Source organism: Danio aesculapii, chromosome 18 (genome assembly GCF_903798145.1).
Source record: "Danio aesculapii chromosome 18, fDanAes4.1, whole genome shotgun sequence".
Classification (NCBI taxonomy): Eukaryota; Metazoa; Chordata; class Actinopteri; order Cypriniformes; family Danionidae; genus Danio; species Danio aesculapii.
In genome coordinates this window covers 41,237,041-41,264,881 of record NC_079452.1, presented here as the reverse complement: position 1 = coordinate 41,264,881, position 27,841 = coordinate 41,237,041, and the positions used below count along the sequence as shown (strand labels likewise).

At 34.4% G+C, this 27,841-nt stretch overlaps 1 protein-coding gene across 1 annotated transcript in view; it reads right to left on the bottom strand.

Moving 5' to 3' along the window:
- vps9d1 (VPS9 domain containing 1) overlaps nucleotides 1–27,841 on the bottom strand; it is a 35,491-nt gene that overhangs the window by 3,464 nt on the left and 4,186 nt on the right. The window contains exons 2-15 of the mRNA XM_056478847.1: nucleotides 27,284–27,356; nucleotides 26,723–26,899; nucleotides 23,044–23,203; nucleotides 22,125–22,236; nucleotides 18,081–18,143; nucleotides 17,413–17,465; nucleotides 17,169–17,256; nucleotides 16,638–16,723; nucleotides 16,042–16,547; nucleotides 15,696–15,825; nucleotides 13,653–13,858; nucleotides 10,981–11,065; nucleotides 6,603–6,707; nucleotides 529–645 (exon numbers count right to left, since the gene is read on the bottom strand). Of these exons, the coding sequence (XP_056334822.1) occupies nucleotides 534–645; nucleotides 6,603–6,707; nucleotides 10,981–11,065; nucleotides 13,653–13,858; nucleotides 15,696–15,825; nucleotides 16,042–16,547; nucleotides 16,638–16,723; nucleotides 17,169–17,256; nucleotides 17,413–17,465; nucleotides 18,081–18,143; nucleotides 22,125–22,236; nucleotides 23,044–23,203; nucleotides 26,723–26,899; nucleotides 27,284–27,356 (1,956 nt within the window). The 3' untranslated portion in view covers nucleotides 529–533. The remainder of the gene's footprint in view (nucleotides 1–528; nucleotides 646–6,602; nucleotides 6,708–10,980; nucleotides 11,066–13,652; nucleotides 13,859–15,695; nucleotides 15,826–16,041; nucleotides 16,548–16,637; nucleotides 16,724–17,168; nucleotides 17,257–17,412; nucleotides 17,466–18,080; nucleotides 18,144–22,124; nucleotides 22,237–23,043; nucleotides 23,204–26,722; nucleotides 26,900–27,283; nucleotides 27,357–27,841) is intronic.

The following is a 27,841-nucleotide window of genomic DNA, read 5'->3' as shown; positions in this document are numbered from 1 at the left end:
TGTATATGATTTGACAACAGGTAACAGGTTAAAACAAAGTGCCTGAAATGTTCTTTGTTGTCAAAATGTCAAGGGCAAAGTTATTTTTTGTAATTAAAATTAACTTGTTGAGAGCAAAAAGTTGTTTCAAAATGTGATTTAAAATAAATTTCATGCAAAAAAATGTATATGGCAAAAATGTGTTTGTTTGCTAGATGGTTTAATAAACATCTCAGTTCCAGAAAATGTGAATTTTCTGCCTATTTTCTGACATCTCAGGTCTTACAGGGTTAAACATGTCTTAAACTAGCTTCTTGTGTTATATACATTTGCTACTGCTAAATGTTCTTAGACAATTAATATTGAAAAACTTCAGAGCAGAGTTAGTATAGCTAACTAAAAACTTATGGTTAAAAAAAATAATAATAACAATAATTAAATAAAAGAAAAAAGGCTGTGATCCAAAACGTAGCTTAAACAGGCTGACTATAGTTTTTTAGTTTACACCAATGTTGAGGTAGTGTGAGTGTATAAAGTCAGTGGTTGTACCTCTGTCAGGTGGGTTTGGCAGCCGGCGGTGGAGCTCCACTCGGCAACATTGACTCTACATACGTCAACGCGCTCTGCAACGAGGTCAGGCAGTATCCTTCCTCTCCGATCAGATACCTGCGCACAAAAATAAACACCACATTAGTGATTCTCCTCATAAGGGAAAACAAGAGCTTTTCCAACTTCAGATGAACCCTCTGCTAATGAGACAGAGACACGAGATCAAACTCAAGCCAAGAGTAATCATGTAAAGTGTCGAAGAATGTGAAAAGAGGAGAAAATGAGAAATCCAAAGAGCAGGATCTTTTCAAAAAACAAAAAAAACAAAAAACACTTCACTCAAGAATGTCTATATATCTACCGTCTTGTTAAACTATTTAAGCTATGAAGCCTTTAATTTTAAAGCTGATTTATCTCGGTTATGCTAGGAGCATAAAAAATAAAATAGGTGTTGAGCACTGTGGGACAGATAATGCTAATTTAGCTTCAAATATGATATGTATTTAACTGGAAGATAGTCAAATAGTTAAGAATTGAGGATTCAAATAGGACAAGGTCTTGGATGCCTAAAACAGCGGTCCAGGAAATATAGCCAGCAAGTGTATAGACTGTTGAAAGGAAAATGTAATTTTTTTTTTTCTATTTTTCAGTTTATAATACAAACATCAGCAAAATGTTATAATTAGACATGTAATACTCCAATGCTTCAAAACCAAATGCAAGCAAAATGCAAAGTTATGAATAAGGCCAGACAAAGTCTGCGGATATTTTTTGCCATTTCTGCTGAGAATTTTGTAAAAAATTGATTTTAGGAGTATCATAACCAAAAACGTAATATATGAAATAAAAAAATACATTTTAACATTTATTTGTTGTTCACAATGCAAATACAATTGGATTCACTTATTTGGTTAACAAAGCAAGTCTCCCATATAATATAACTACTAAAAGACAGAAATTATTACTTTACAAACTGTACTGTAAATAAATCGCATAACAATTTCATATTACCATTATAATCACAATAATAATAGCTAAATTAATTTAAAAACTGAATATACAGTTGAAGTCAGAATTAACAGAGCAAGGAAATTTTCACAGAATGTCTGATAATATTTTTTCTCCTGGAGAAAGTCTTTTGTTTTATTTCAGCTAGAATAAAAGCAGTTTTTAATTTTTTTAAAACCTTTATAAGGTCAAAATTATCAGCCCCTTTAAGCTATATTTTTTGATAGTCTACAGAACAAACCATGTTTATACAATAACTTGCCTAATTACCCTAACCAGCCTAGTTAACCTAATTAAGCTTTTAAATGTCACTTTAAGCTGTATAGAAGTGTCTTGAAAAATATCTAGTCAAATATTATTTACTGTCATCATGGCAAAGATAAAATAAATCACTTAATAAAAATGAGTTATTAAAATTATTATGTTTAGAAAAAAAACAAACTCTCCGTAAAACAGAAATAGGCGAAAAAAATCATGGGGGCAAATAATTCTGACTTCAACTGTACACACGCACACACACACACACGCGCACACACGCACACGCACGCACGCACGCACACACACACACACACACGCACGCACGCACGCACGCACACGCACACACACGCACGCAAAACAATGGGCTAAAAATCTGCAGAAAGCTGCAAATTTTTGCATGCACATATTCCGTGTGGACCTACTAATAATATATGAATAGAAATATTTAAAACAGTAGTGATCACTATGATCACTTAATCTTTATTATTTTAATCAAGTTTAGGATAACAAAAAAAAAACAAGTTGCTTTAATGAACAAAATTACACAATATCTAAAATGTTGTTTTGGACATTCTAAAATGCCTTAGCCAAAGTTTGCCATCACAGCGCTTCAGTATTATTACCCTTTAGAACTGTCCCAAAGAGCATCCCATGCCTCCAAAAGCCACCATGCATTCATTGAGTTCACCTTGTCATCTGAGGTTTAGGTAATTTATTATTAGAAAACAAAAAGAGTCCACGGTTTATTCTCCTGCCACAGCAAATTCCTTTTGATATTTGGCACCAGCTTATCAGAAAGATATGATCTTGTTCTCTGTAGGTTCATCCTAAATTGCATACCTATGCACTATTCTTCACCATTTTGTAGTATAGTGTAAGTAATGTATTCACACTGAAAACTAAAAATAACAAGTGCACTTTAATTACCCAGCTGATGCATTTATTCAGCTTAGCGGAAGGGGCGGAGCTTTCGGGCACTGATGTTGGATTACTTCATTTTTTTATCCTACGAGAGTGATTATATCGCCTCCCGACGGTTATACTAATGGCAGGCATTATTTGGTAGTTTGGTCATTTATTTCACTAAATTTGGCAATCGTCAAACATGTAGGAAGCGGTTTTAATTTCCACTTAGAAAGAAAAAAAATTGTGTTTTATTTGGGACGACACTACATACATATGCATACAACTATGCTGTTGAGCGTGTATATAGTGTGCAATTTGGGATGCAGCTTATGACTAGTTAAATAGAAGTTTCAGTTTTTGCGCATAAATCTAATTCCCCTCTTAGGATGGAAACATAGCTAGTGAAACATAATTTTTTCCATATTTGGCATGTGATGATAACCAGATTCAAGGTTTACCAGAACCGCTAAAATTGTTATACCTTTTCAAGGTATTCGAGATGCGTTGTAAACAAATCTGTGTTTTTCAACCTAACGAAGATAAGAGAGGATCAATGATGTATTTTAACTCTTTAGCCTCACATGTTTACTCTTCCAAAATAATGTTTTTTAAATAAAATATATTGTGTTCAATGCTGCTGTTTTTTTTTACCTAAGCATAAAAAAAAAAAAAAAAAACATATTTTAGAGCAGCAATCACAATACTAGGAAAGGGTTTTATTTTTCATCCAAGGTCATCATACCATTAGAATCTTATCCCGCCCTATGCCTAATGCTATTTTTTAAAACATTAAATTAATGGGGACACTTCATCTGCATTCCTGTACATACAGTAGTCCCTATAAAACAAAACCTGTCCAATGGGTCTAAAAAGGAGCACACTTCCTAATCACAGTTTCACTCACGCTGTAGAGAGCTCCACCCTCAGCTCAAAGCCACCAAGCTGCATAAACATCTAAAGAGATTTTATTTGTATTTTTACAGGGAGAGAAAACCCAAACCAGAATATCCCCAACATTCCTTGTTAAGAGGCGATCTAACCAGCCTGTAAAAATGTCCAGTTTTATACTGATAAACAGAGCTCAGGGCTGTGGTCTGAGCAGACACGCGAGAGTACAGCGCAGGAGGGGTGACAGGAATACCCACAATGCCGTTCAGGAAACCATTTTTGTAGGTGACCGTTTGACCCAAGATCTCGTTGATTTACTCTTCACACACAATCAGACACACACAAAAATGAAAGCTGGCACGAAAGTTGGAGTAACATTACCTGTGTGAACTGCAATGTTGTTTTAGGAGTTCATTCCCACGTTTCAGACTGGAGGGTATTTTCTAGCTGAAATATTCTGAGATACTTGACATTTCGATTATTGGTAGTGAGCGAGCTGGTGTTCTGTCGATACTTGATACATGCCCAAATGACTGGCACATGAAATGATGAGAGAAGCCAAAATTCCCAAACAGCCTCATCTAACCCAACATTATCAACAACTGATGCCAAAAAAATGACAAAGCCAATCTGTTTTAGAGAATGCCTGAGATATCCCCTTCTCCACTGCAAAATATTTACTTTAGCTACAAATCTAGATCTTTAACCCATTGTGACAAATTGTATTTAGCTTATAATCAAACTGACAAACTTTTACATTCTTGCATTTCCTGCTATATTTTCATGCCAGTGAGATTTTGTTCTAAACACTTTACCAAGAATGCACTAAAATGATCAAAATTGATAAACATCACAAATACATTAATATACTAGAAAATAGTATTTAAAACAGTTAAGTTTACATTGTATTTATTTCTTTGGGAAATTGACTTAATTTTTTTAAATCAGTTTGGCTGTTTTAACAAACTGCAAACATTTTGGAAAAAAAAATTCCCTCTCATTTCGATCAATCATCATTAGTACAAACCAAAAAATAAATAATAATTGCACTCAGTGCATAAAAAAATCCAATTAAACATGCAATATTTCATTAAAGTGTGACTTATAGGGGTGGTCCACTAGATCATAATATTTTAAACTTTAGTTGATGTGTAATGTAGCTGTGTGAGCATAAACAACATCTCTGAATGTAATACACTCAAAGTTTAATGCAAAGGGAGACATTGGCTTTTACAGAGTTAGCTTAGCAAAGCAGCAAATGAAGTTTGGGGACTACAAAAAAATATATCCGGGCTAGTGAGATCACCAACGCTTCACCACGCGAATTCACTATGCGCATATACCCGGCGTAGCCAAGGGGTGTGGCCAGAGGCACTGTAATATTATAGCTAAAATGCTGTCCAAACGCTGCTTTTTCCACAGAGCTTCTTCTGTTTCTGTATTTGGGCTTCCAAAAGACATGACTTAAAGAGAGAAGTGCTTACAGCTTAATTTTATTTATGTTCCAGACAATTATAAAAAAGATATAGCTAGCATTTGACAAAGGACAACTTCCTGAATCTCTCACAGTTCAGTGCTGGATTCGGCTAAACACTCCTGTGGATTCAGAGCCACAACCTGTAAGTATTTTTATTTGTTAAAATTGATCTATTACCTGCATAGTCTCTAGCAATGATGGCATGTTGTAGAAAGGATGTAAACCGTTAAATTAGCTACAAATTCATACTCATCCGTCAAACCGCTGTAAACAGCTACAATCTTCATTAGCACTGCAGTGTCTCTCTATGCGGCCACTTTTGTGTGTTCTACATCGAAAATAACGAGATTTTAATTTAGAGAGCAGGTGTGAGGTTCAGCTGTGTCCTTTTCATTTACTGTCTGATTCAGGCACAAACTGATACTGCTAACATCTACTCTGACAGACAGTGTTTACACAGCAGAGGCACAGTGCGTGCTAGGAGGGGCATAACGCTTCATGATGACATGGAGCTGATCCACGAATCACAGCACATTATGTTAGCTGACCAATCAGAGCGTTTTGAGGGCAAGCCTTTCAGAGGAACTAGGAAATATGACAATCGTTTTCATGTTAGCTGAGTAGCTGTACATAATCAAAGATTATGGAAAAAAACATTTTTTACAAGTGAAGCATGAGCACACATTGAGCACACCCCATAAACACAAACAAGCCTTAAAAATACACTCTGGACCACCCCTTTAAACAAAAACAACAGTCTTCAAATTTGTAATGTTAAAAAGGCCATGTCAATTAAAATCAAGCAATTATAAGTGGTTGTTTTGTGGTATACAATTATATATGGTTGTGAATATAAGCATGTAAGTGGAAGTAATTTTTATATGTGACGCTCCACCAAAAATAAAAAATAAATAAATAAAAAATCCATCAAAATTGATATGCAGTTTCGTCGACCAACCCAAAACCATAAGTCATGAAAAAAATCTGCTAAACATTTTCTTGTGTGGAAAATTTGATGCGTTTAGATGCAAAAACAGATGCAAAAAAAGTTCCATCTGAAATGTTTTCTAGGCTCCTATGCTTCGATTCAGTAATTTCACTTTCATGGCAAAGAGTAGGGTATTTTCCTCACTTTTACATGAAATAACAGAACATAAACATAAGAGGCTGAGGAAAAATGCTCATTGTAGAACAAGGGTGTCCAAACTCAGCCTGGAGGGCCGATGTCCTGCATATTTTAGTTCTAACCCCAATTAAACACACCTTAACAAGATAAAGCATTTTCTATATATACTACGAACTTCCGAGATTGGACACCCCTGTTGTAGAAGAAAATTCCAGATGGCACTTGAAGGTTTTTGCATCTGAACTCCTCATTTATTTCCTATTTTTCCTTTTACTTTATTCTTTTAGTTGAATGGGTTTGGTATGTTAAAGTCATACACATAGTATGGCTTGAGGGTGGTTAAATTATCATTTTATGCGGGAACTATAATTTTAAGCTACAAGGCATGAGGTACAGACTCGGCGTACATACCCCTCATGGATGAACTCTTCTAATGCAGCACATTCAGACACAAGCTGAGGCATTTCACTGCGCAAAGCCACGAATGCCAGGATGGGCAACAGGTCATCGGCACCTCTGGAAAAAACAATGGAAGAAATTAAACCATTAAATATGAAGTAGACGGATGAATTAATTTCTTTAAAGGATAAGTTACTCTCAAGGAATACACAAACATGATTTGAGCACTAAATGGACGCTTGCGTGAGAATGCACCCGGGTGTCCCCTTTCCTGTCAGACTGCAGGACACCCGATATGTTTCATCCAGGTGAGAATAGCTTTACATACCATCCTCATCATTACTTCTGTTTCAGTTTCAGCATTACTTCTGCTGCTAATAAAATAACACTCATGCACAAGGAAGGTGTGATTGAAGAACGCCAATGTTAGCTTGTTCAAGCCTGTTTGTTAAATTACGGCACAATCGGAGCAGAAGTTCAACTGCTTGAGAGTTTAGTCATGTGAACTTTAGAATAAATAAAACCAAAGTATAAGAGCCATTAAATTGAAAAAGCGAGTCAACGCATGAACTTTGCAAGAAAAGGATGTAATGAGGACTAATATGCCCACTCATGCTTAAAAGACAAAAGAATAAGACAAAGATGGAGAGACAGAGGAAATGACTGTTGTGCAGAGAGACACAACAATATAAACTCAAGTGTGAGCAAATGTAATCCAAAAAGAAGAACGAGTGAGAAAGAGGAGAAACAATAGAATAAAATAACTGAAAAAGGGTGAGAATGGCTAAATTGTTCATGTTCATGCATGCATGAGGACATTGATTCTCCCTCACAACCAAACAAAACTTAAAAGCAAAACAAAAGGCAGAATGCGCCTTGGCTGTGATGCCAGGGCAAAATCAGGGCAAGTCTCACAATGACACACTCGGATCACAGATGCCTTTGTAGCCCAATCATTAAACTGATATTCAAGCACGGAATGGAAAACACCCAACAGTAAATGGCCCGAAAAATAAAATTGTAGTGGGGAGAATGGCCAAGAATGAATATCACAATTGATCATATAACAATAAAGTTATCAAAAATAGCTTTAAATTAGACTAAATGGATTATTCAAATACTTCAAAGTAGGGCTGCATGATTCTGGCTAAAATGAGAATCATTTAAGAATTAATAAAAAAAAGTTAATATGAGTAGGCCATTATTATTTTTATTTGCCAAACATATGGTAAAACAACAATAATAATATTAGGCCTATGTGTAGGTCTACTTATGGTTTAAATGCTACATTTTGTATAGAATTGGAATGGTGGACTTTGTCCTGGTTGTTCATTGCCAGTAAAGTGATGACATGAGAATACAACTATTCAGAAGTTGAATTATGTTTGAGACATTTGCTTGTCATTTTACCATTATTAGACCATTTTTCACTGGTAAAATGAAACATTTGTCATTATCTGATTGCCTCTTTTATTATATTCAACATTATATAAGCTAGAATAGTTATACTGACACAGTAAATGTTTAATTTTCATGCACAACACTGTTCACTATGAAAGAAAAAAAGATATCAAATAATTGTCATAATCATAATTCTACAATGCAATATGATCGCTTAAATGATGTGCACAATTTCAGTTTTACTTTCACTGCAGAGTGCGGTTCATGTCATGGCTGCCGTCACGGAGGGGAACAAAAAATAAATAAACTCATACATGCACCCAAATGATCACTCTGCAACAAACTGAACGTTTTTTACAACTGAATTACCTGCTATTCACAGCCTATACAGCTTCTGTTCACTAAAGTAGTCATTGGCAGGAACACGTGCATCAGCTCATGTGTGATTTTGTGACCGCGAATACGTCATTACATTAAGACAGAAATCTCATTTTAGGTGAATTATACCTTATAAATACAGTATGTGAGTGCCTTCACACTAGCACTTTTGGTCCGCACCTGGGTTCGTTTGATGTCAGTGTATGGTACGTTTAACTAGTGTGAACATGTCTTCTGAACTCGGGTGCGCACCCACGAACCGTACCAGAGTCCAGCTGAAAAAAGGTGTTCTGGGATACAGTTCTCGTGAACTCTGGTCTGGTTCACTTCTGGTATGAATGCAATGGTACCAAATAATGAAAGTGAACCGGCAAAAGTACAACGAACTATCGTTTTCATAACGTTCATTCGTGTGTGTGTGTGTATATGTCTGTGAGCCAGGGCAAACACAGTGATAATGTCTGCTTGTCTTCTCCAAAAACAGCTTCTGCAGACATCGCCTGCAGTTATAAACGTTTATAATATTTTTGCGGCAGATGGACATGAGTTGCTTTCTGTATGTGCAAAACCAAAAGATTCAGTAAAAGCAAAACGACCGCGATGTGCAGACGTCTTTCCATTTTGGCGCTTTGCTTTCATGTCAGTCACCTAGCAACAGCTGTACACACAATAGCAGCTCGATGACGCAAGCATACAGGGGTTCAGAAGGAAAAAAAAGACAGTTTGAACACAAACCAACCGAGAAGGTGGCAAGGGGGGACAATCAAACTTGGATATGGTCCAGGCAATTGAACCAAATATAAAAGCATTCTGAATGTGTCTTCTGAACTTGGGTGCGCACCCACGAACCGTACCAGAGTCTACCTGGGTGGTCTGGGATATGGTTCACGCAAGCTATGGGTCCGGTTCACTTCTGGTATGAATTCAATCATACCAAATAACAAAAGTGAACCGCCAACTGTACAACAAACTATTGTTTTCATCATTTTCATTCATGTGTCTGTGTATCAAGTACTGTACCTTGGTGACAACAGGACTGCTTTTATGTCCATCACCTAGCAACAGCCATACACACACAACATCAGCTCGATAACCGGGATTCAGAAGAAAAAAAGACAGTGTGAACACAAACCAATCAAGGAGGTGGCAAGGGGGGACAATCAAACTTGGGTACGGTTAAGGCAATTGAACCAAGTGTGAAAGCACCCTGACTCTTTGAACACCGCGTCCATGTTGTTGAGCAACGTATACAAAACAATGTGAAGACTTGTGTGACCGCCTTTACGCTTCCCTCCTGACCTTGAAAATATATTTGGCTGAATTGTAGAAAAGCAAAATTAAGATCGTGTGGAGGATCGAATCGAGATCATGATCTTTTTTTCAATCAATCGTGCAGCCCTACTTCAAAGACAGGTTGTGATGTATTTGTGTTGTCATAGTCATCTCAAACGACCCCATCTGTGCATTTAAATGACATAGCTGACCGAATGACACTTAAATGGCAGTCGTCATAAGCATGCATAACTCTCATTCATATTCATGACATTCTTATAAACATCCCCTTGATGTTACCCCAAAATCTGAAAAATGTGTCATGAAGGAGTCAGTTTCATGGATATACAAGATTAGCACTTGACAAACGGATACATTTCAGCTAAACATTGATCTTTGAGTACCACAACTGCAAGTCAACCATAAGAGTTAGAGACGGTGCTCTAAAAACAAGCATCTACATAATCCGTTGTCATGGGGTGCTAAACCGCTGCGCATGTGCGTCAGCAGCAAGCCACTGCTCTGCAAACTGATGCAAAGAGACACATGTAGATACTGTATGATGCACATGTTCATTCTATCCATATTCCCTAGTACATTGCAGGAAATCGAGTGAGAAAGATGAACATGCAGCTGGTTTTGATGGGTGTGGCAGAGTCAAGAGGTTACAAACATCACAACGGCCCACGTAATCTCCCAGTACAGAACAAATTTAAGATGTTTTTCTGGAGCTGAAGCTGAGGTCTGTGGGAGATTTAACAGGGAATTTGAGCTAAATGCATTCACCCTGACAAACCTGAATCATCTCACAAAATAAACCCACAAATCAAAGTGTTTCTCACACCCATTCATGATGTGTCTACAGAATTCAAGGTTTTTGAATTAGAAAAAGTGACACTTTAATCTCAATGACATCAATTCATTTAACAAATATGTTAAACTTTTAACGAACTAGAACAAATTCAGAGGCAAAAAGTCTCTATCTTGCAGTATATAAGCTCACTTTTGAATATAATAATTGGATCAGCTGACCTCAGCAGCTGTGCACTCAGACCCTCCCTCAAAGTGCATCAAGGCCAAAGTCTGCTCCAGACAGGGCGACCCACTTAGAAAGGAAGTGAGCTCTGAGTGCCCCGCGGGGGCCAGAGGGTCAAGACGAAACCCCTGCTGAGCTTTGGCCTCTGTAGGGTCTGATGAAGTCTGACACAAGGCCAGCGGACAAGCAGGAGATTGTTCTCAATAGTGTTCCCAAACTCAGCATTAAGTTCCTTCATCTCTATTTCTACTTCTGTAAAAATGACAGTAACAGAGCATCACAACATCACTTTATAAGACTCACATAGCGGCTGATCTGGGTGGTGGGTCGTTTTCTTGTAGAAGGCGGTAGTCTTCGGCACAGCCACAGATAATTCGTAGAGTTCGAACTATAACGAAAAGCACAATGGAAAAGAAAAAAAAAAGAAAACACTACCTATCATTGAACTTCTCAAATATATACACCATATCAATCTTTCAAAAGTTATGGAAAGGTACAATTTACAAACACCAATACACAAATTTGAAAAACAGAAAAAAAACATCTCTATTAGGAATAAACAATGAGATTTCTGATTTCCTTTTCCTGTTCCTTTTCTGATTCGACCTCATGCCTTCTTAATGTGATCATGATGGTGGTCAAAATTAATTGACATCAAGTCATATTAGTCCAAATTAATTATGAAATATCATAATTTGTTATACGTGACAACAGAGTAACTCAATTTCGCCATTAACTGTGATTTTCTCAAATTCAGCTTAGTATTAACAAAATAAATGAAAATAGCCTTTATTTAATTCTGCTACAATTACAACCAAGATAACAGACTTGATTTTATAATTATAAAAAGTCATAATGATATACCAAGTCTTATGACAGTCAATTTGTGACAAATAAAAAACAAACAAACAAAAAAAAAAAATTGTTAAACCCGATTTTCTTCATGGTCCGATAATACAGTCATTAATCAAATTGTTATATAAAATGTCAATTGAGATAAATATAACTTATTACATACTGCTATTATTTAGACTGAGCCCAAGAATATAACTCTAGGGGAAATATGATTGTAGGGTAGATTTCAAGTTTGGTATAGGCTTGCAGGCCCATAGCCCGGGGGGGTGGGATGGGTTCGGGTGGTTCGAAAAACTCACCCCTTACCGACAAGGGTCCAAAATTTGTCAAATACATGAGCTCATTTGTATTTTTTTGAGTGCTATGCCAGCACAAACTGTGAAAATAATAATTTTATGCCATCGAAAAACGTTTTAAGACCTTTAAGTAGAATCCTCTGTTGGCTGTGACTTTGGTGTGACTTCAATTAATCAGTTTTGGCCAACGCTAACAAATTTTTTTCATGAGTTCAACATTCAACTGTGCAAGAAAACATACAATCTGATGTAAGTGAAGTCATCTTTCGCTACTGTATCATTTTTAAAAAGAGAAAACATTTTACAAGGAACTTTTATTCTACATCTTGGACCTTGGAATCAAAAAAATGACCAAAGAAAAGGTGTGAAGCACCGAAAGCAGCCCATATTAAAATTAATTTGAATACTACCCTGGCTTTTGTTGTTATCCTTGAATTTTCAAAACGTCCTTTTTTGGTTATGATGACCATCCGACAATCTTTCAACTAAAACTGCTTTTTAAATATTTAAGTATTTAAATCTCATAATTAAATAGTCGCCTAAATGAGAACTATAACCGCAAAAAGGTCCACTTTTTGAGGAAAAAAAAAGAACCACCCCTTTCACCAGGCTGGCTACAGGCCTGGCATCACTTATTTCAGTTTAATTTCCTCAAATGGGGGATTAAATCGTTTTCAGAAAATCTCTGGTCTGGATACATGTGATTTCTTTAGGTATCTGCAAACCAGGACCTACTTTATTGGTGAGATTAGATGTTTGGAGAACCATTCCCCCACTTTAACTATTTAGTTATTGACATTTATAAGAACAAAGACAATAGAAGACTTGTTTCAAAATTGTGTTCTTCCATCCAATCCACCAAGGAACAATCAAAAAATGACATCAGACTAAAATGGGAGAGAGAATCCAACCTAGTTATCTCAGAGGAAGATTGGTTAAATATCTGCTCTGTACAAGCAGCTTAACCAGCTCTGGTATGTGGCGAGATTTCTGGAGGAGGAATCTTACCAGATACTTTATAACCCCCAAGTTAACATGCATGCACACACCGGAAAAGGACAGGGGACAGTGATGGAGGAAATGTGGGGAAGACTCAGCAAACCCCTTTCACATATTTTGGAGTTGCCCAGTCATTCCGTCATACTGGCAGGATGAAATGCAAGAAATACAAAATATTTTTGGTGATAGAGTGGACTTTTCTTTTACAACAATTGCAGCCAACTTAATGGTAAAAGTATTTATTAAAAATATCTCTAGCAACCAGTAAGAAAACTGTAACTCGAAAGTGGATACAACTCGAAGCCCCTACAAAATCTGAATGGTTGGATATCGTATCTAACGTTCAAAATATGGAGGATAACCTTTTATTTAAAACTACAAATGGACAAATATCTGCAATATTGGGAGACATGGACTGTAATTATGCCTTTAAATAGTGTAAACTAATCTTTATATGTGTTTATGGGACCTGTAAGGAAACATGTGACCAGTCAACTGTTCATTTAAGTCATGTGTTACTGAATTTTTTATTATTATAATTTTTTTTATTTGTATTATTTTTCTTTTCCTTTTTCCTTCCATAAAAAAAGAGAAATAAAAATAGAGCAAAAAAAAAAAATAAAGAAATGAATGATTCTAGAATTTGATCAAACCATGACGTTTATCTTGTGGTAGAAATTTTTTCTTTTTTTCCAGTAACATACAGAGATAAACAGAAGCCAAGACATTTGTGGGTTGATCTCCCCTAAAAAGTGTGATCTATCTAAATTCTAATTCCATTTCAGTCCTGAAATGCCATATAGTTGTACACGTGTGACATCTTACCAATACACTCCAGTTTCTTCTGAGGGCAATGTTCTCTACACACAAGCTTCAGCTCCTGTACTGCTGACTCGTATGGGTAGGAACCATGCAGCACAGCTGGGTCTCTTGGGAACAATTTGGAGGCAACACCAACATCACTAGGTGAAACATGATGGTAAAGACGCATGCTGCTCTCCACAGCCAGCTCCCGTTCTCCATGCACCTTCCTGAAGCATAAGAGCAAGCATACAAGATATTACCATACAGCAACCATAAAGTGCTTTAATAACCAATTTTTGAGAGCAGCAGAAAGGAAGGATTCATTTCTGATTATTCGGATCACTGCTGATTTACTTTCAGCATGCTGTAACTTGAAATCCAAGTATATGATATAAATTGTCAAGTTAAAAGTACTGATTTTTAGCTAAATAGTGCCATCTACTGCACAAGGTCTAGATCATTTTTGTAATGACACTACCCTCCAATGTAGTAATCTGAAATTTGAATAATACAATATATATTCATGACAAACGCCATTTAAGTTCATGTTTATGTGTATTATATTGTTTTAATATTTATTTAAACATTAAATCTGTGCTACAGTGAGCCTTTGGTTCTCTTTTGGCTAGAAGACTGATATAGTTTAAATGGAAGGACCAGATTCCACCAACACAATCACTGGATAAGAGAAGTGATGTCTCAGCTTAAGTAGAAAAAATAAGGCATACAATCAAAGGGTCTGTTGAGACATTTTATAAGGTCTGGCAACCTTTTTTTAACTCTTGTGATGGAAATGGAAGCACATAACATGACAACATGAGGAAAAAAGGAACTAGTGTCATGATCACGATAATTTTTTTTCATATCAGTCGATATCGATAATTATCACGATAAATGTCAAAATATTATCTCTATTAATTTGAAAGGATTTTCTGCACGCCAATCGCTTAATGCTGCTGATTTAACATATTTTGTGAAATGTTTTAGCTGTCTGATAATATAAATAATAAAAATCTAACAGCCTTTATAGTTTTACCGAAAAAATATATATTGTGATAATTATCGTTATCAAATTATTGCCCAGCCCTATTTTCATGTCATGTTTTCATTCATTATTTTCTCTATGGACATTTGATTATATATTGTTCCTAGATCTGGGGTCCATTCTTCGTATGTGGATTACTGAATTAGCTGATGATTGACATGATCAAGGATCGTTTCGTTCTTCAAAAATCATCCAAGAGTTGTTGTCAGTTTTATATTATGTTGTCATATTATGTTTTAATATTATTATAATAATGTACTTATATTATAAAATATCCACTAGCCCCAATCATAGAGCAGTTCAGCAGTCAAATTTATTTAAAATTTTTTATATATATATATATATATATATATATATATATATATATATATATATATATATATATATATATATATATATATATATATATATATATATATATATATATATATATATATATATATATATATATATATATAAAAATGTATAAAATATTTTTATTTTAAGAAAACTAATCATTTAAAATGTAGAGCTTGCATTAAGATCAAACGTGGAAAAAAAGATTGAATGACATTAAAAAAAACAGCAAAATAAATAAAAATTAAAATAGAAAGAGTTGCTTAGGGCCCCCAAAATACTAAACCCACCCCTTATTATGAATACATAATAATATAGTGTCAAGGCTTTGCGATCAAAAATGTCATTGCAATGGAAGTCAATAGGGAAAAAACAGCCACAAACATAATGAAAGGGTAGTAAATTAACCCAGAGTGTACAGTTTCTCTTTAATTTCCCAAAATATGTGTCAAAATAAGATCTGTCATCAAAAATCATTCCATTTTTTGAAACAGAGAAATTTATGGCCAAATTAAGACTTAAAATCAGCCCAGAGAGGATGAAAACCTCCCAAACAGCACACAATGGTTAAATATAATAATATATAATGCAACAATGCAAAATGACATTTATATCATCATTAATGTTGAAAACCTTGAAAACCCTTCAAATTACATAAAAAAAAAAAGTTATTTGTGGCCTACCTAAACAGTGCCAACAGAGGGCGCCAAATAGGTGTGAAAAACACCTCCTCCATGCTGGCTACACATTGGTCCTTAGAATTTGCAGTGTTGAGACATTCAAAAGACAGAAGACAGAGAGACAGCAGGCGATCTGTTTCACACAAAAACAAATCCATTAACCACAGAAAATAAGCCGGCTAGTACATATCATGAAAGAGCCTTTTGACCAACACGTTTACGGTAGATTATGACACTCTATAAACGCATTATACAACCGTACAGATACCCCCGGCTATAACAGGGGATTTCCAAGGCTCACTATTGCACGTATATAGTTACAATCATAGAATAACCATCAATTATTTACCAATCGCATTGTGGATGTCTTTGACGATGGCCTTCAAATGCTCTTTTAGAGCACGTTCCTCAAGGTCATGAATCTGAGACTCAAAGGTCACATCAGGGTCTGTATCATCATCACCACTGTGAGAAGGAACCCAGTCCAGCTGAGTAAGAAACTTCTCCAGATCCTCAAAAGAGTTTTCTCTGTCCGTGGTGAGCAGACTTGAGGAATCGTCAGGGTCGGCCTCAGACTTGGTGTCGTTGGCGTTGAGATCGTGAGACGGGGAAAGGGAGATGGAGGCGTCAGATAAGCTGTGTGTCAGGGCAGATTTAAAGGGGCTCCGCTGATGATGTGGAGAGATAGGACAGTCTGAGAGGAGGAGGCTATGGGCACTTCGGGAAGGCTTTAAGGATAGCGAGTGACCAGGTGTTGTGTTTAGAGGAGAACACTGGCTCACTATGGGATACAGTCTGTTATACACCCGATACTGAAGCCTCTTCAGTAACTTCATGACTGGGTGGTCTGGGTAGCTGGGATCGGGAATGGATGGAAACAGATGATACAAGTCATTGAAAAAAATTTTTTTTTTTCTTACAAATGATCTAACACCAAGGAATTACCTGAGAAGGCAGGCGATAAGACCTGAAACCAGTGCCGGATCATTTGGAGACTTTTTAAGCTTGGCTTTCCAAATTTTTGGCCATTCCTGAGATTAAATTGTTTAAATAATTAGAGGAAATGTATACATTAGTTTTTCATTTAGAAAGGATGCAGTAAACTTATCAAATGTGAAAGTAAAAACTGTAGTTACAAAATATTTACATTTCAAATTAACGTTGTTCATTAGATTTAAAATGAAAACTTTCCACAAAAAATGTCAGTGTTTTGAGCTGTAAAAATGTTTCTTGTGCAACAAATATTAGTTCAGTCACAAAATAATTTTAAAATATATAAAAATGATTGTAAACTTATTTTAAATCGCAATTATATTTGACAATATAGGTATAATGTTGTAATATAAATGTATTTTTGATCAAATAATTACAGATTTGCTAAGAAAAGGTGTCTTTCAAAACATTTTACACAAGTGTGTGCACAAGCGTATTATAATTATGCATACAAACTATATGCTACAAAATATAAATACTTACATGATCCTGTTCATATTCAAGCACACTTGCATAGAGAACTCTCTGCTCTTGTTCCTCGGGTGTCATTGTACCACAGGTGGCAAACCTCCTACAAAATGAACAATTTCATGCACACAAATCAATACAGTAAAATTATAGAAAATTTAAACAGGGCTTCTTTTGCTATTCATATGTCATGCACTACAATGCAAGCAACTCTATATAAGGCACAAATGACCATCTGAATAGCTCTATAAAGCCTCACCTGTTAGCTTCTTCCTGCAACCGGAGTCTCCTCTCCTCCATTTTCCTTTGAAGCTGCAAGTGCTCAGGAAAACTCTCAACACTTTGATAAAATTACCACATCCAGAGAAACAAAAAAACAAAAATAATTTTTAAAAATCAGTAAAAGGCAAACCTTGCTCAATACATATTGATTATACTTGCCCAGCATTATGTTTGCTTTTCAGTTTTTCCACATAGTATTAAGGCAGAGCATTTTGAAGAAAAAAAAAAGATAAGTTTGTCCTGAAATTACATTGAATATTTACAAATAAATACATAAAAATATTATGCTTAGCAGGGAAAATATAAAAGATGACAGCAGTGTTAATAATCTGAAACCTTGCCTCATAGACATTTGTAACAAAAGCATCTCAAAGGTCAACCATTGATGTTTAAACTTAAAAAAAGACTTCAAAAAAAAAAAACATTGATGAACTTGCAAGCTTCTGAAATATTCTTTACAATGGCATAACTAATTGACAAGTTATTGACTTGAAAAAGTGATCTTAAACAACCCCAAGAACAATCCAAATAGAGCATCACAAGCTACAATGTTTTAACATGTTCAACTACAAACATACAACAGAGTTGCTTTCCAGTGCAATGAATTTAAGCACATCATCAGAATGAGAATACTGGAAAGGATACGGCATCTTGTCTGGCTTTAGCTATTATCAGGTTCTCCATCATCTGCCTCTGGAGTGAAAGAGTCTGTATTAAGAAAAAGAAACAAAGACCATCGTTATTATGCATGTTACGCAATATTAAGCTTTTTTTTTTTTTTTACATTTTTTTTAACTATTCATTGGTGTAAGAAAACAAAGAATATTTATAGTTATCGTGCCTGGTGGTTTGGCTTAGGATCTGGTTTGTTTAAAATCAATGATCTTCTGCCTGATCGAGATGCAATATAAAGTGGGTCTCAAACCAGACTAGTACTGCGATAAATACCATTGCTCTTCGCCATGTCTTTAAAACATGTACATTTATTTCACCACAGTATTTTTATTTTAGGATTTTACACTTAAACAATTAAACAAATACTTAAGTCTACTTAACATATTTTGATTAAACTACATCAATGTTGTAAAAGAAACCTTTTAAAATTTAAACGAGGGGCATGGTTAATTTTTTATAAAAAAAATTTTAAAAAATAACACGAATTTACAAGTAATTTTTAAAATTAGTTTACATATAAATCAAAGTCCTTTCTGAAAATAAAAGAGTATGTTTCTTTGAAAATGTACATTTATGGATGTAAAATTTAGCCAGAAAAAGCAATAAATTAATATAAAATTTACAATGAGAAGATTCTAAGTTCAGAGAGTAAGCAAAGAATACAATTTTTGGGGAAATACAAAAGTTGGGAAATAAGAATTTTTTTATGAAATTGGAAAAGTCAACCCAAAACACTTTACAGTAAGTCCACTCCCAAAATAAATGATTTAGTTTAGTCATATTGAGTACAAAAATGAGCATTTAGGGGGAATATTGTTATTAAATTTAGCAAGTTTGGTATTTATTGGGTTAATGATTTTGACTGAGACTTCGACAGCTTTATTAGATAAGAAAAATTTTCTGAAGGCGAAACTGTTCCCAATCTATGTCACCAAATACATTATTCCAAAAACCTATGCAAACAGGTAAAGAGATCTCAGAACTAGAACTAGGCGTGGTTAAGTAAATTGTGGTTGAAGCCATCAAACTGACCTCAACAGAATGACTTTGGTCTTTGATTAAAGATTACCTATATTATTATTTTTTTTTCTGAGGATTAACAGATTAATTATTCTCCCAATGTGCAGGAGCAAAATAAATATCACTTTTATAGCAAATAAAAAGTCATTTTCATGGTCTTTAAAGTGAAATAACTCAACAAAAAGGAGGCTGAGAAAAATGTTCATTTTCGCTGCACATTTCAGACGGCACTTAAAGGTTTTTGCATCTGAACTCTTTACATTAACTTTAGATTTCACTCAGACTTTACCTGGACACCACTGCTTCTACAAGTGATGCATTGCATTCCACTAACTTTTGCCTAATATTGTTTTATTAGTGTTGCAAAATGTCAATATAAACAACTACAAAAATGACAAAGTTGTCAGTCAGTAATATAAAGTTTAACAAATCTGCACGTACTGTATAAAACAACCCGAATAGCCTAAAATAACTTTAATATCGCGTAACATTAAAAAACACACATTTAAAACAACAGCAGCAGTTATCTTCTCTTCACAACACGCAAAAAAAATTATAATAATAATCAACCTTAACGTCAAAAACAAACCTTCCAAAATGTCTTGAGTTTCTTCCAATATAAGCGGAGATCCATTGCTGTTTCTCTGCGTCTACGGATCATTGTTGATAACTTGACAAGACTGAATCCCGCCGAAAACAAAGATTGACCCGCCGCCAAAACTCAAACGAAAGCACAGGCGATATTGCTCATTAAACTACGATAGTGTTGAGCTGTTCAAGCGACCGCAATCGTATAATAAAGTATCTTTGTGCGGTCAAACTTTGGCTCTGTTCGCCCGGCTGAATCTCGCATTCACCCCTGGCGTCACAGCAGCACATGGACAAGGACATGTGAGCTCAGTGAATCGCGCAAAGCCATTTAAAACAGGAGGTGTGGCGTCACAGCTGTTCCACGCAAGCGCAAAATAAGGCAACAAACGACAAATGCATTTACGACCAAAAATGTATTAATAAATATCTAAGAAATGTGTTTCAGTCAAAGAAAAGAATCACTCCGAGGGGGAAATTTCTTTGGAATTCTCTAATAGATCAAATTAATTGGAAAAAGCTTGGCTCTTATCTTACAAATGTTGTGTTCCCAACAAAGTTAAAGAACTATATTTAAAAGTGTTACACAATATCTACCCCACAAACGAGATTGTATCTAAATTTGGTAATCCTAATTCAAATTGTGTCTTCTGTAACTCAAGTATCGATTCGATTGATCATCTTTTTGTCAAATGCCCACGTTAAAAGTGTTTTGGTCTGATTTTCCTGTCTTTTTTACATCAAAATGTAAGTTTAACATTGATTTTTCCATTTGTGATATAATTTGTAGTTTCTCATGACAAATTATAGGCAATTTATTTATTTTATTGGGTGAATATTACATTCACAAATCAAAATTTTCTTCATCATTACCTAAGTTGCAGAATTTTCTTTGTGACTTAAATTGTTTAATTACTACTTTACAAAATGTTTACAGCAAAAAAAGTGTTTAAAACCATGAAATTTTATATGGACTTTGTAAATATTATTTAATTTGATAGTTTTCCTCTGTACACTGTTTTTTATTATCTTTTTTATTATGTTTATTATTATTAATTGTCCTTGTTTATTATTGCACTTGATGTCATCCATTGTTATGGTTAATATGATTGTATTGTTAAAAGACAATAAAAAATAATAACAATAATAGGGTAAAAAACACTAATTTATTGGTTTAGTATCTTGTTTATACACACATTTTTCCCTTCCAGCCGGGAAACATCCATACACACTCATTCACACACATACACTACTGACAATTTACCTATAACACGTCTTTGGACTTGTGGGGGAACCCGGACACCCGGAGAAAACCCACGCGAACACAGGGAAACATGCAAATCTCCACGGTAATGCCAACTGACCCAGTCAGGGCTCGAACCAATGCTATTACAATTCAGCATAACTCACCTAGTATGACATTAGTTATACAATCTGATCACTGCTGGTGAAAATGACTCCCTGTAACACTGAGGTTGAATTAATCTTGAGCTAAAAGAGCTTGCACACGCTTGGACTGTATCAAAAAGGGGACTGACAAATTTGTCCATCATTCGATTATGTATAATCTCTTCTATAGTGGGTAGTACACACCCCACAACAGAATCTGCCCTTTTTATAAGCTTATTTATTTAGTTTTTCTCCTTCTCCAGCATTTATTATAATTGTTTTTTTTATTTGTTGCCATAATACTTAAAATACCAAGATAGGTTTTTCTCTCAAAAAAAGAGTTAAAGATTTAAAACTTGAAGTTTAAAAATAAGACTTTCATTTTAGATTTTGAAGTCAGAATTATTGGATATCCTGAATTACTAGCCCCACTGAATAATTAATTCCCCAATTTTTGCCTAACGAAAATATTTTTTTCAACATATTTCTAAACATAATAGTTTTAATAACTAATTAACTAATTTCATTTATCTTTGCCATGATGACAGTACATAATATTTTACTAGCCATTTTCAAGATACTAGTATTCAGCTTAAAGTTCAATTTAAAGCTTAACTAGGCAAGTTAAGGTAATTAGGCAAATCATTGTATAACAGTGGTTTGTTCTGTAGACAATCGAAAAAAATGTATAGCTCAAGAGGACTAATAATATTGACCTTAAAATGTTTTAAAAAAATGAAAACTGCTTTTTTCAAGCTGAAAAAAATACTACTAAAACTTTCTTCAGAAGAAAAGACATTATAGGAAATACTGTGAAAAATCTTTTGCTTTGTTAAACATCATTTGCGAAATATTTGAAAAAGTAAAAAAAAAATTCACAGCAAGGCTATTAATTTTGACTTCAACCATATGTACAAAGAATATACGCATTGATGTATTCATTTCCCAGATCAGAGTAAACATACACATTTTTACAGTCCTCTTTTACAAACTTACATGTACTTATTTTAGACTTACCAGTGAGGTTTTTTGAGTGGCCTGACCAGGGGTTAGTCTTGCCAGCCGTGCTTCGTAATTAGCCTTAAGTTTCTGGTTTAGACGTGATGCTTCTTCAATAGGCGTTAATTCCCTGTCATACACACATACACAGACCTCTTAATGTGATTACTCCCAGTGACAAGTAAAGAATGTGGTGCTCTACAAACTTCCTTCATATGGATGCAGAATAGATTTCTTCTCTTTCACAGAGCTGATAGCCTTGAAAGATCAATCGTCTGGGTCAGCGAACGGTGGAAGTGCACGTAACTAAATTATGTGCATCAAATAAACCACGAATTCCAAAAAAAAAAATAACTGAACATCCAAACATTGAAAGTTGTGGACAAGACATTTGGATTTTTTAAATAGGAATAATTATTTACATTTGAAAGAAAACATTCTCTTCCAGTGGCATCATCCAGATGAAACACAAACTCAACATATTGTATTGTTAATAACTTTGGAATTATTACTGAAATAACATAATAAATAAGACATTAAATATATAAAAAATACAGGTATACTTTTTTCTTACAAGTTTTTAGCAGTTGCTATTCTGTCTCTTGTAAAAGCATTATGTTCTTGGGGCATTTAATAAAATAAAATAAAAAGCACAGCCACAATGGAGAAAAGTAAAGTGAAATATTAAATATAACACCATTATTAAATGTAGAACCTCTGGGATAAAGAGACATAATAGCATAATTAAGAAGAAATTGAACATATTTTTCTTCAGAGATATTCATGTCATGTTTATGTTTCTTATCTTGTGTGTCATACATCACAGCATATCTCTGGGAACCAGATGTGAACTCATCAATCAATGGATATCAGGACTCTGCACCTAAAGGATCCTCCGCATTCTCCTGTTATGAAACTCTGTGGCTTACTGACTTACTTTCGATTGTCTTGTGACTCCACAGTCTGAAGTTTCTGAAAAACTTCAGGTGGCAGAAAGGGGGATCCGACCTCCCCTCCCTCAGAGAGGACTCTACGATGTCTTGTGGGCAGTTCCTTATCTTGAGTTTCAGAGAGCAACGATACCTCATTTGGTGTTTCTACAGAAAGAAAGTTTGTACATTGTACATATAACACAGTATAATAGCTTTGATGAATCCATAACCTCATAAAAACAACTATGTATATGCTGTTAAACATTTATAAACATGTTTGTAAGAATTATAAAAGAAGGCTGCATTAATTGATTACAGTAAATATTGTTAGATATTATTACAGCCTAAAAGAACCCTTTATATTTGAAAATTATTAATTTATTTATGTGATTTTTTAGAGTCCTAGTATGACATGATTCTTCACAAATCTTGCATGGTGGGGAATAGATGAAACATTTAAACAAGTCTATATCAATATTTTACAATATAAACTATAGTACAATATACCATTCAAACGTTTGGTTTAAGTATGGAAGAATTAATGATAGAAAAGAACAAAAAAGTCTATTTTAAAAAGAAAAATTACAAATAATTAATCATTTATAATAATTATAATACATACAAATCATTCTAAATGAAACGCATATATGCCATCTAATGAGGGATCTGAGGATCATTGTGGCAACCTGTGTGTGTTGCTTCAGGAAAGCAACCATTCATGTGTTATGTTCTTTTCTTTCATATTCTTTAAAAAAAATGTATTATTTTATTTATTCATATAATCACTCACTGAAAATAATTATTTATTAATATATGGTTTTTTATTTGATCATTTAATCATTAATAATAGTTAATAGTTAATAATAACCACTTTACTATTTGTCTTTTTCATTTTAAAAATTATTTTATTATTAATATTTTTCTATAATTATTTCTTTAGCATTATTTTTTCTCTAACCTTATTGTTATAATCTTGTTATTGAGTGTTTTCAAGGAATACTTGTTTTTCATGAGTAAGAGATAAGAGAAAGTCTCCATTTCAAGGTTTGCAACGTCACTGCATGATGTTTTGAAGCAGTAACTTTCCATTGCTGTTGCTTGTGGTGCATTAAAGGGATAGTGATCCCAAAAATAAAAATGGTGTCATCACCATTAAGTGGTTCCAAATAAGTTTGATTTGTTTTTTCTGTTAAACTCAAAAAAAAAAAAAAAAAAAAGAAGATGTTTCAAAGAATGTTGGGAACTGGTAACCATTGACATTGATAGTGGGGGAATCAAATACTATATAAATCACTGGTTTCCAACATTCTTCAAAAAAAATCACCTTTTGTGTTTATCAGGAGGGAAAAAACTCCAAACTGATTTGGAACAAGTAAAACGTGAATGATGACAGAATATACATTTTTCAATATCGATGTGTTTGTCTGCAATATTCACGTTGCAAGATATAAAATGTTGATTTGGCTTTTTAATTGATCAGCACAAAAGTTAAGAATATATGAGTTTGTGGAGCAATTGCAAAGTATAACCATAACAGACTAAAAGTTTATCATTTGAATGTGTTTTAAAGGCATTTCAATAGAGTTTAAAGCATTCGGGAATTGCTGAATTATTATATTATACAATAGAGATTATACAGAGTTATTTTACAAATCAATATTCAATATCTGTAACTGAATACTGTTTGATTCACCGGAAAACCATAAAGCACTGTTTATTTGACTTTGTTCTTTGCTCTATTGTATTATTTTTCCCTTACAAAATCAACCCAATCAATCTAAAATGAGGATTTCTTTCTAAATAGAGCTATTCAAGCCATCTGGTGAAATTGTATTCATATCACAATTTATATTGCAGAGAAACAAAATATTGCAATGTCAGATTTTTACAACACCATGCATATATATATATATATATATATATATATATATATATATATATATATATATATATATATATATATATATATATATATATATATATATATATATATATATATATATATATATATATATATATATATATTTCTTTTTAAAATATTTCCCAGATGATGTTTAACAAAGCAAGGAAATTTTCACAGTATGTCTGATAATATTTTTTCTTCTGGAGAAAGAAAGTCTTATTTGTTTTATATTGGCAAGAAAAAAACAGTGTTTAATTTTTTTTAAACACCATTTTAAAGTCAATTTTATCAGCCCCTTTAAGCTATATATTTTTTTGATAGTCTACAGAACAAACCATCGTTATACAATAACTTGCCTAATTACCCTAACCTACCTAGTTAACCTAATTAACCTAGTTAAGCCTTTAAATCTCACTTTAAGCTTGAAAAAATATCTAGTAAAATATTATTTACTGTCATCATGGCAAAGATAAAATAAATCAGTTATTAGAAATGAGTTATTAAAACTATTATGTTTAGAAATGTGTTAAAAAAATCAGCTCTCCGTTAAACAAAAATTGGGGAAAAAATAAACAGGGGGGCTAATAATTTAGGGGGGCTAATAATTCTGACTTCAACTGTATATATAGTTAAGATATTTAAGAAACATGGTAAGTAAACATAATTAACAAAAAAAAAAATGTAAATAAAACAATGCTAAAGTCAGTTATTCTCCTTTGAAAATGTGCGCTCCATGTCAGAATGTCTTTGTTTTGATCTGTGAAACTCCGCCCACTGCCAGCGTACCCAATTATATTTTAGCACCATGGGTTGCCTTGATGGAAAACACAGTGTATTTTATTTAGTTATGAAGGCTTCCGCAATATATGCAGTCACAGCCAAACAAACGCAAATTCTGGAGGACAGTTTCAGCCTCCGAAATGAGACACAGTTAGAGTTATAAAAATCAACATGCAATGGTTTTTAATTAGCAATTAATATAAATATTACAAATGTAAACAATAGCTGAGCAGCTAACAGTGTACGGCTTGATCATTAGGCATGCTTGCTCCTACTGATGTCGTCAATCTGGCAACCTTTGTTTGTGTGGAGTCATAGGAGGAGGGGCCGGGTGGAAAATAACCCTTTCTCAGGCCCCGTTTACACTAATACGTTTTAGTTTTAAAACGCATAAGTTTTGCTACGGTTACGCCATCCGTCCACACTACGAGCCGCAAAAGCAGAGAATTTTGAAAACGTTTTCATTCTAAAACACTGCTGCTCCGTGTCAGTGTGGACATATTTATATGACCGTCATCTTCACTGTATTCATATTTATAACAAAACGGAGCTTATAACATTACTGCCTACTTTCATTCTCATTGAAAAAATGAAACATACCCTCTCTTTTGCTGAATATCAATTTTAATAATCAGTAATGGCCATTATAAAAGTATAATGTACAATAAGTTTATACATTATAGGAAATAAAGGCAAGCTGTCAATATACAAAATGTATGTGGTTACATTATTAACTTATCTTTGCGCTCAGCCAAAATACGATACCTGAGAACAAGTAATAGATTCAAAAGACCAAAGTCAGGTGTGTTGAGGCAAGGCGGAGCTAAAATCTGCAGGACAACTGACCTCCAGGGCCGAGTTTGAGAACCCCTGCTCTATAATATATTGAATTTGGACTGCAATACCTAGTTCAACCACTAGGTGACAAACCTACACACTTCACTTTTAAGCAAATTAAAAGTAATTCATTAATCTCCTAAAATAAGAAAATAAAGTCTCACCTGTCATTTTGGGCTGGCTTGATGCATTCATAGCTGGAACGATGGTCAGATGAGCGGAGGAGGTGGCAGCCGGAGGGGACGTTTGCTTTCTTATTATGCATGATTTGACCCTCTCTAGACATTGCTCAACCAGTTTCACCATCTTCTCCAGTTCCACAAATTCCATCTCTCCCTCCTCTGCAAGACAACATGCATAAGAGTCACGAGCCTCACACACTGCTTATTCAAACAATCCCAATTTGGAGATGTATTCCTGTGTGATCAATCAGGCAAATCTCCATAAACCTGTTAATCATGAACAAACCTTTATCTTAATGTAGCTTTAAGGACCATTTAATGCAATCAGCAGTTAAGATATGCATTCACTGTGTAGTCATGATGAAGCACATTAAGTTGTTTGACACATAAAATCTCTTCCGTAAAGGTCCTACTGTTCTCTTTTGAGATAGGAAGCTGGCTGACACCTCATGACAATGACTAACAGAGGAAATTAAAAGTGTTGTGACATAACCTCTGCGCTCTAAAAGCATAGATATCTGGTTTGAAGTGTGAATAACTTACGTTTAGATGTGGCGTCTTCAAGCAGAGCGTGAGAGATGTAGTTAATGCTTCTTAAGTATTCACAGTATGCCTCCTGTAAAAGGAAATAAATAACCACAGTGGGTGGAAAGAAGATTTTATTGCACCTATTCATCAACTCAGCGCTTTAGAGTTAAGTTGCAGTTTTTACTCGATGTTCTGATTAACCTTTTTTGTTAAAGAGCCCCTATTACGCTTTATTAAATGTTAGTTTTGGTATCGGGGTCTCCAACAACAGGCTGATATGCATGCAAGGTCAAAAAAACACTTTCTTTGTCTTATAATGTGCATTTATTTTTACCTAATTATCCCAATGACTCCCATATGTGTTGTTCAGCGATTCATTTTTCTAAACCCCTCCTTTGCATTGTGCTAATCTGTGATGATTGGTCTGATCACCTTCAGGGAAGCAGGGTGACTTTAAGTTTTCCAGGGTCCGGCACCTCATATAGGTTGTTTTAATATGACGTCATTGATGTTGTGGGAAATTCAGATGGAGTGCAGGAAGTGAGTCTTCTACCAAGGGTGTAGAATTAGCAT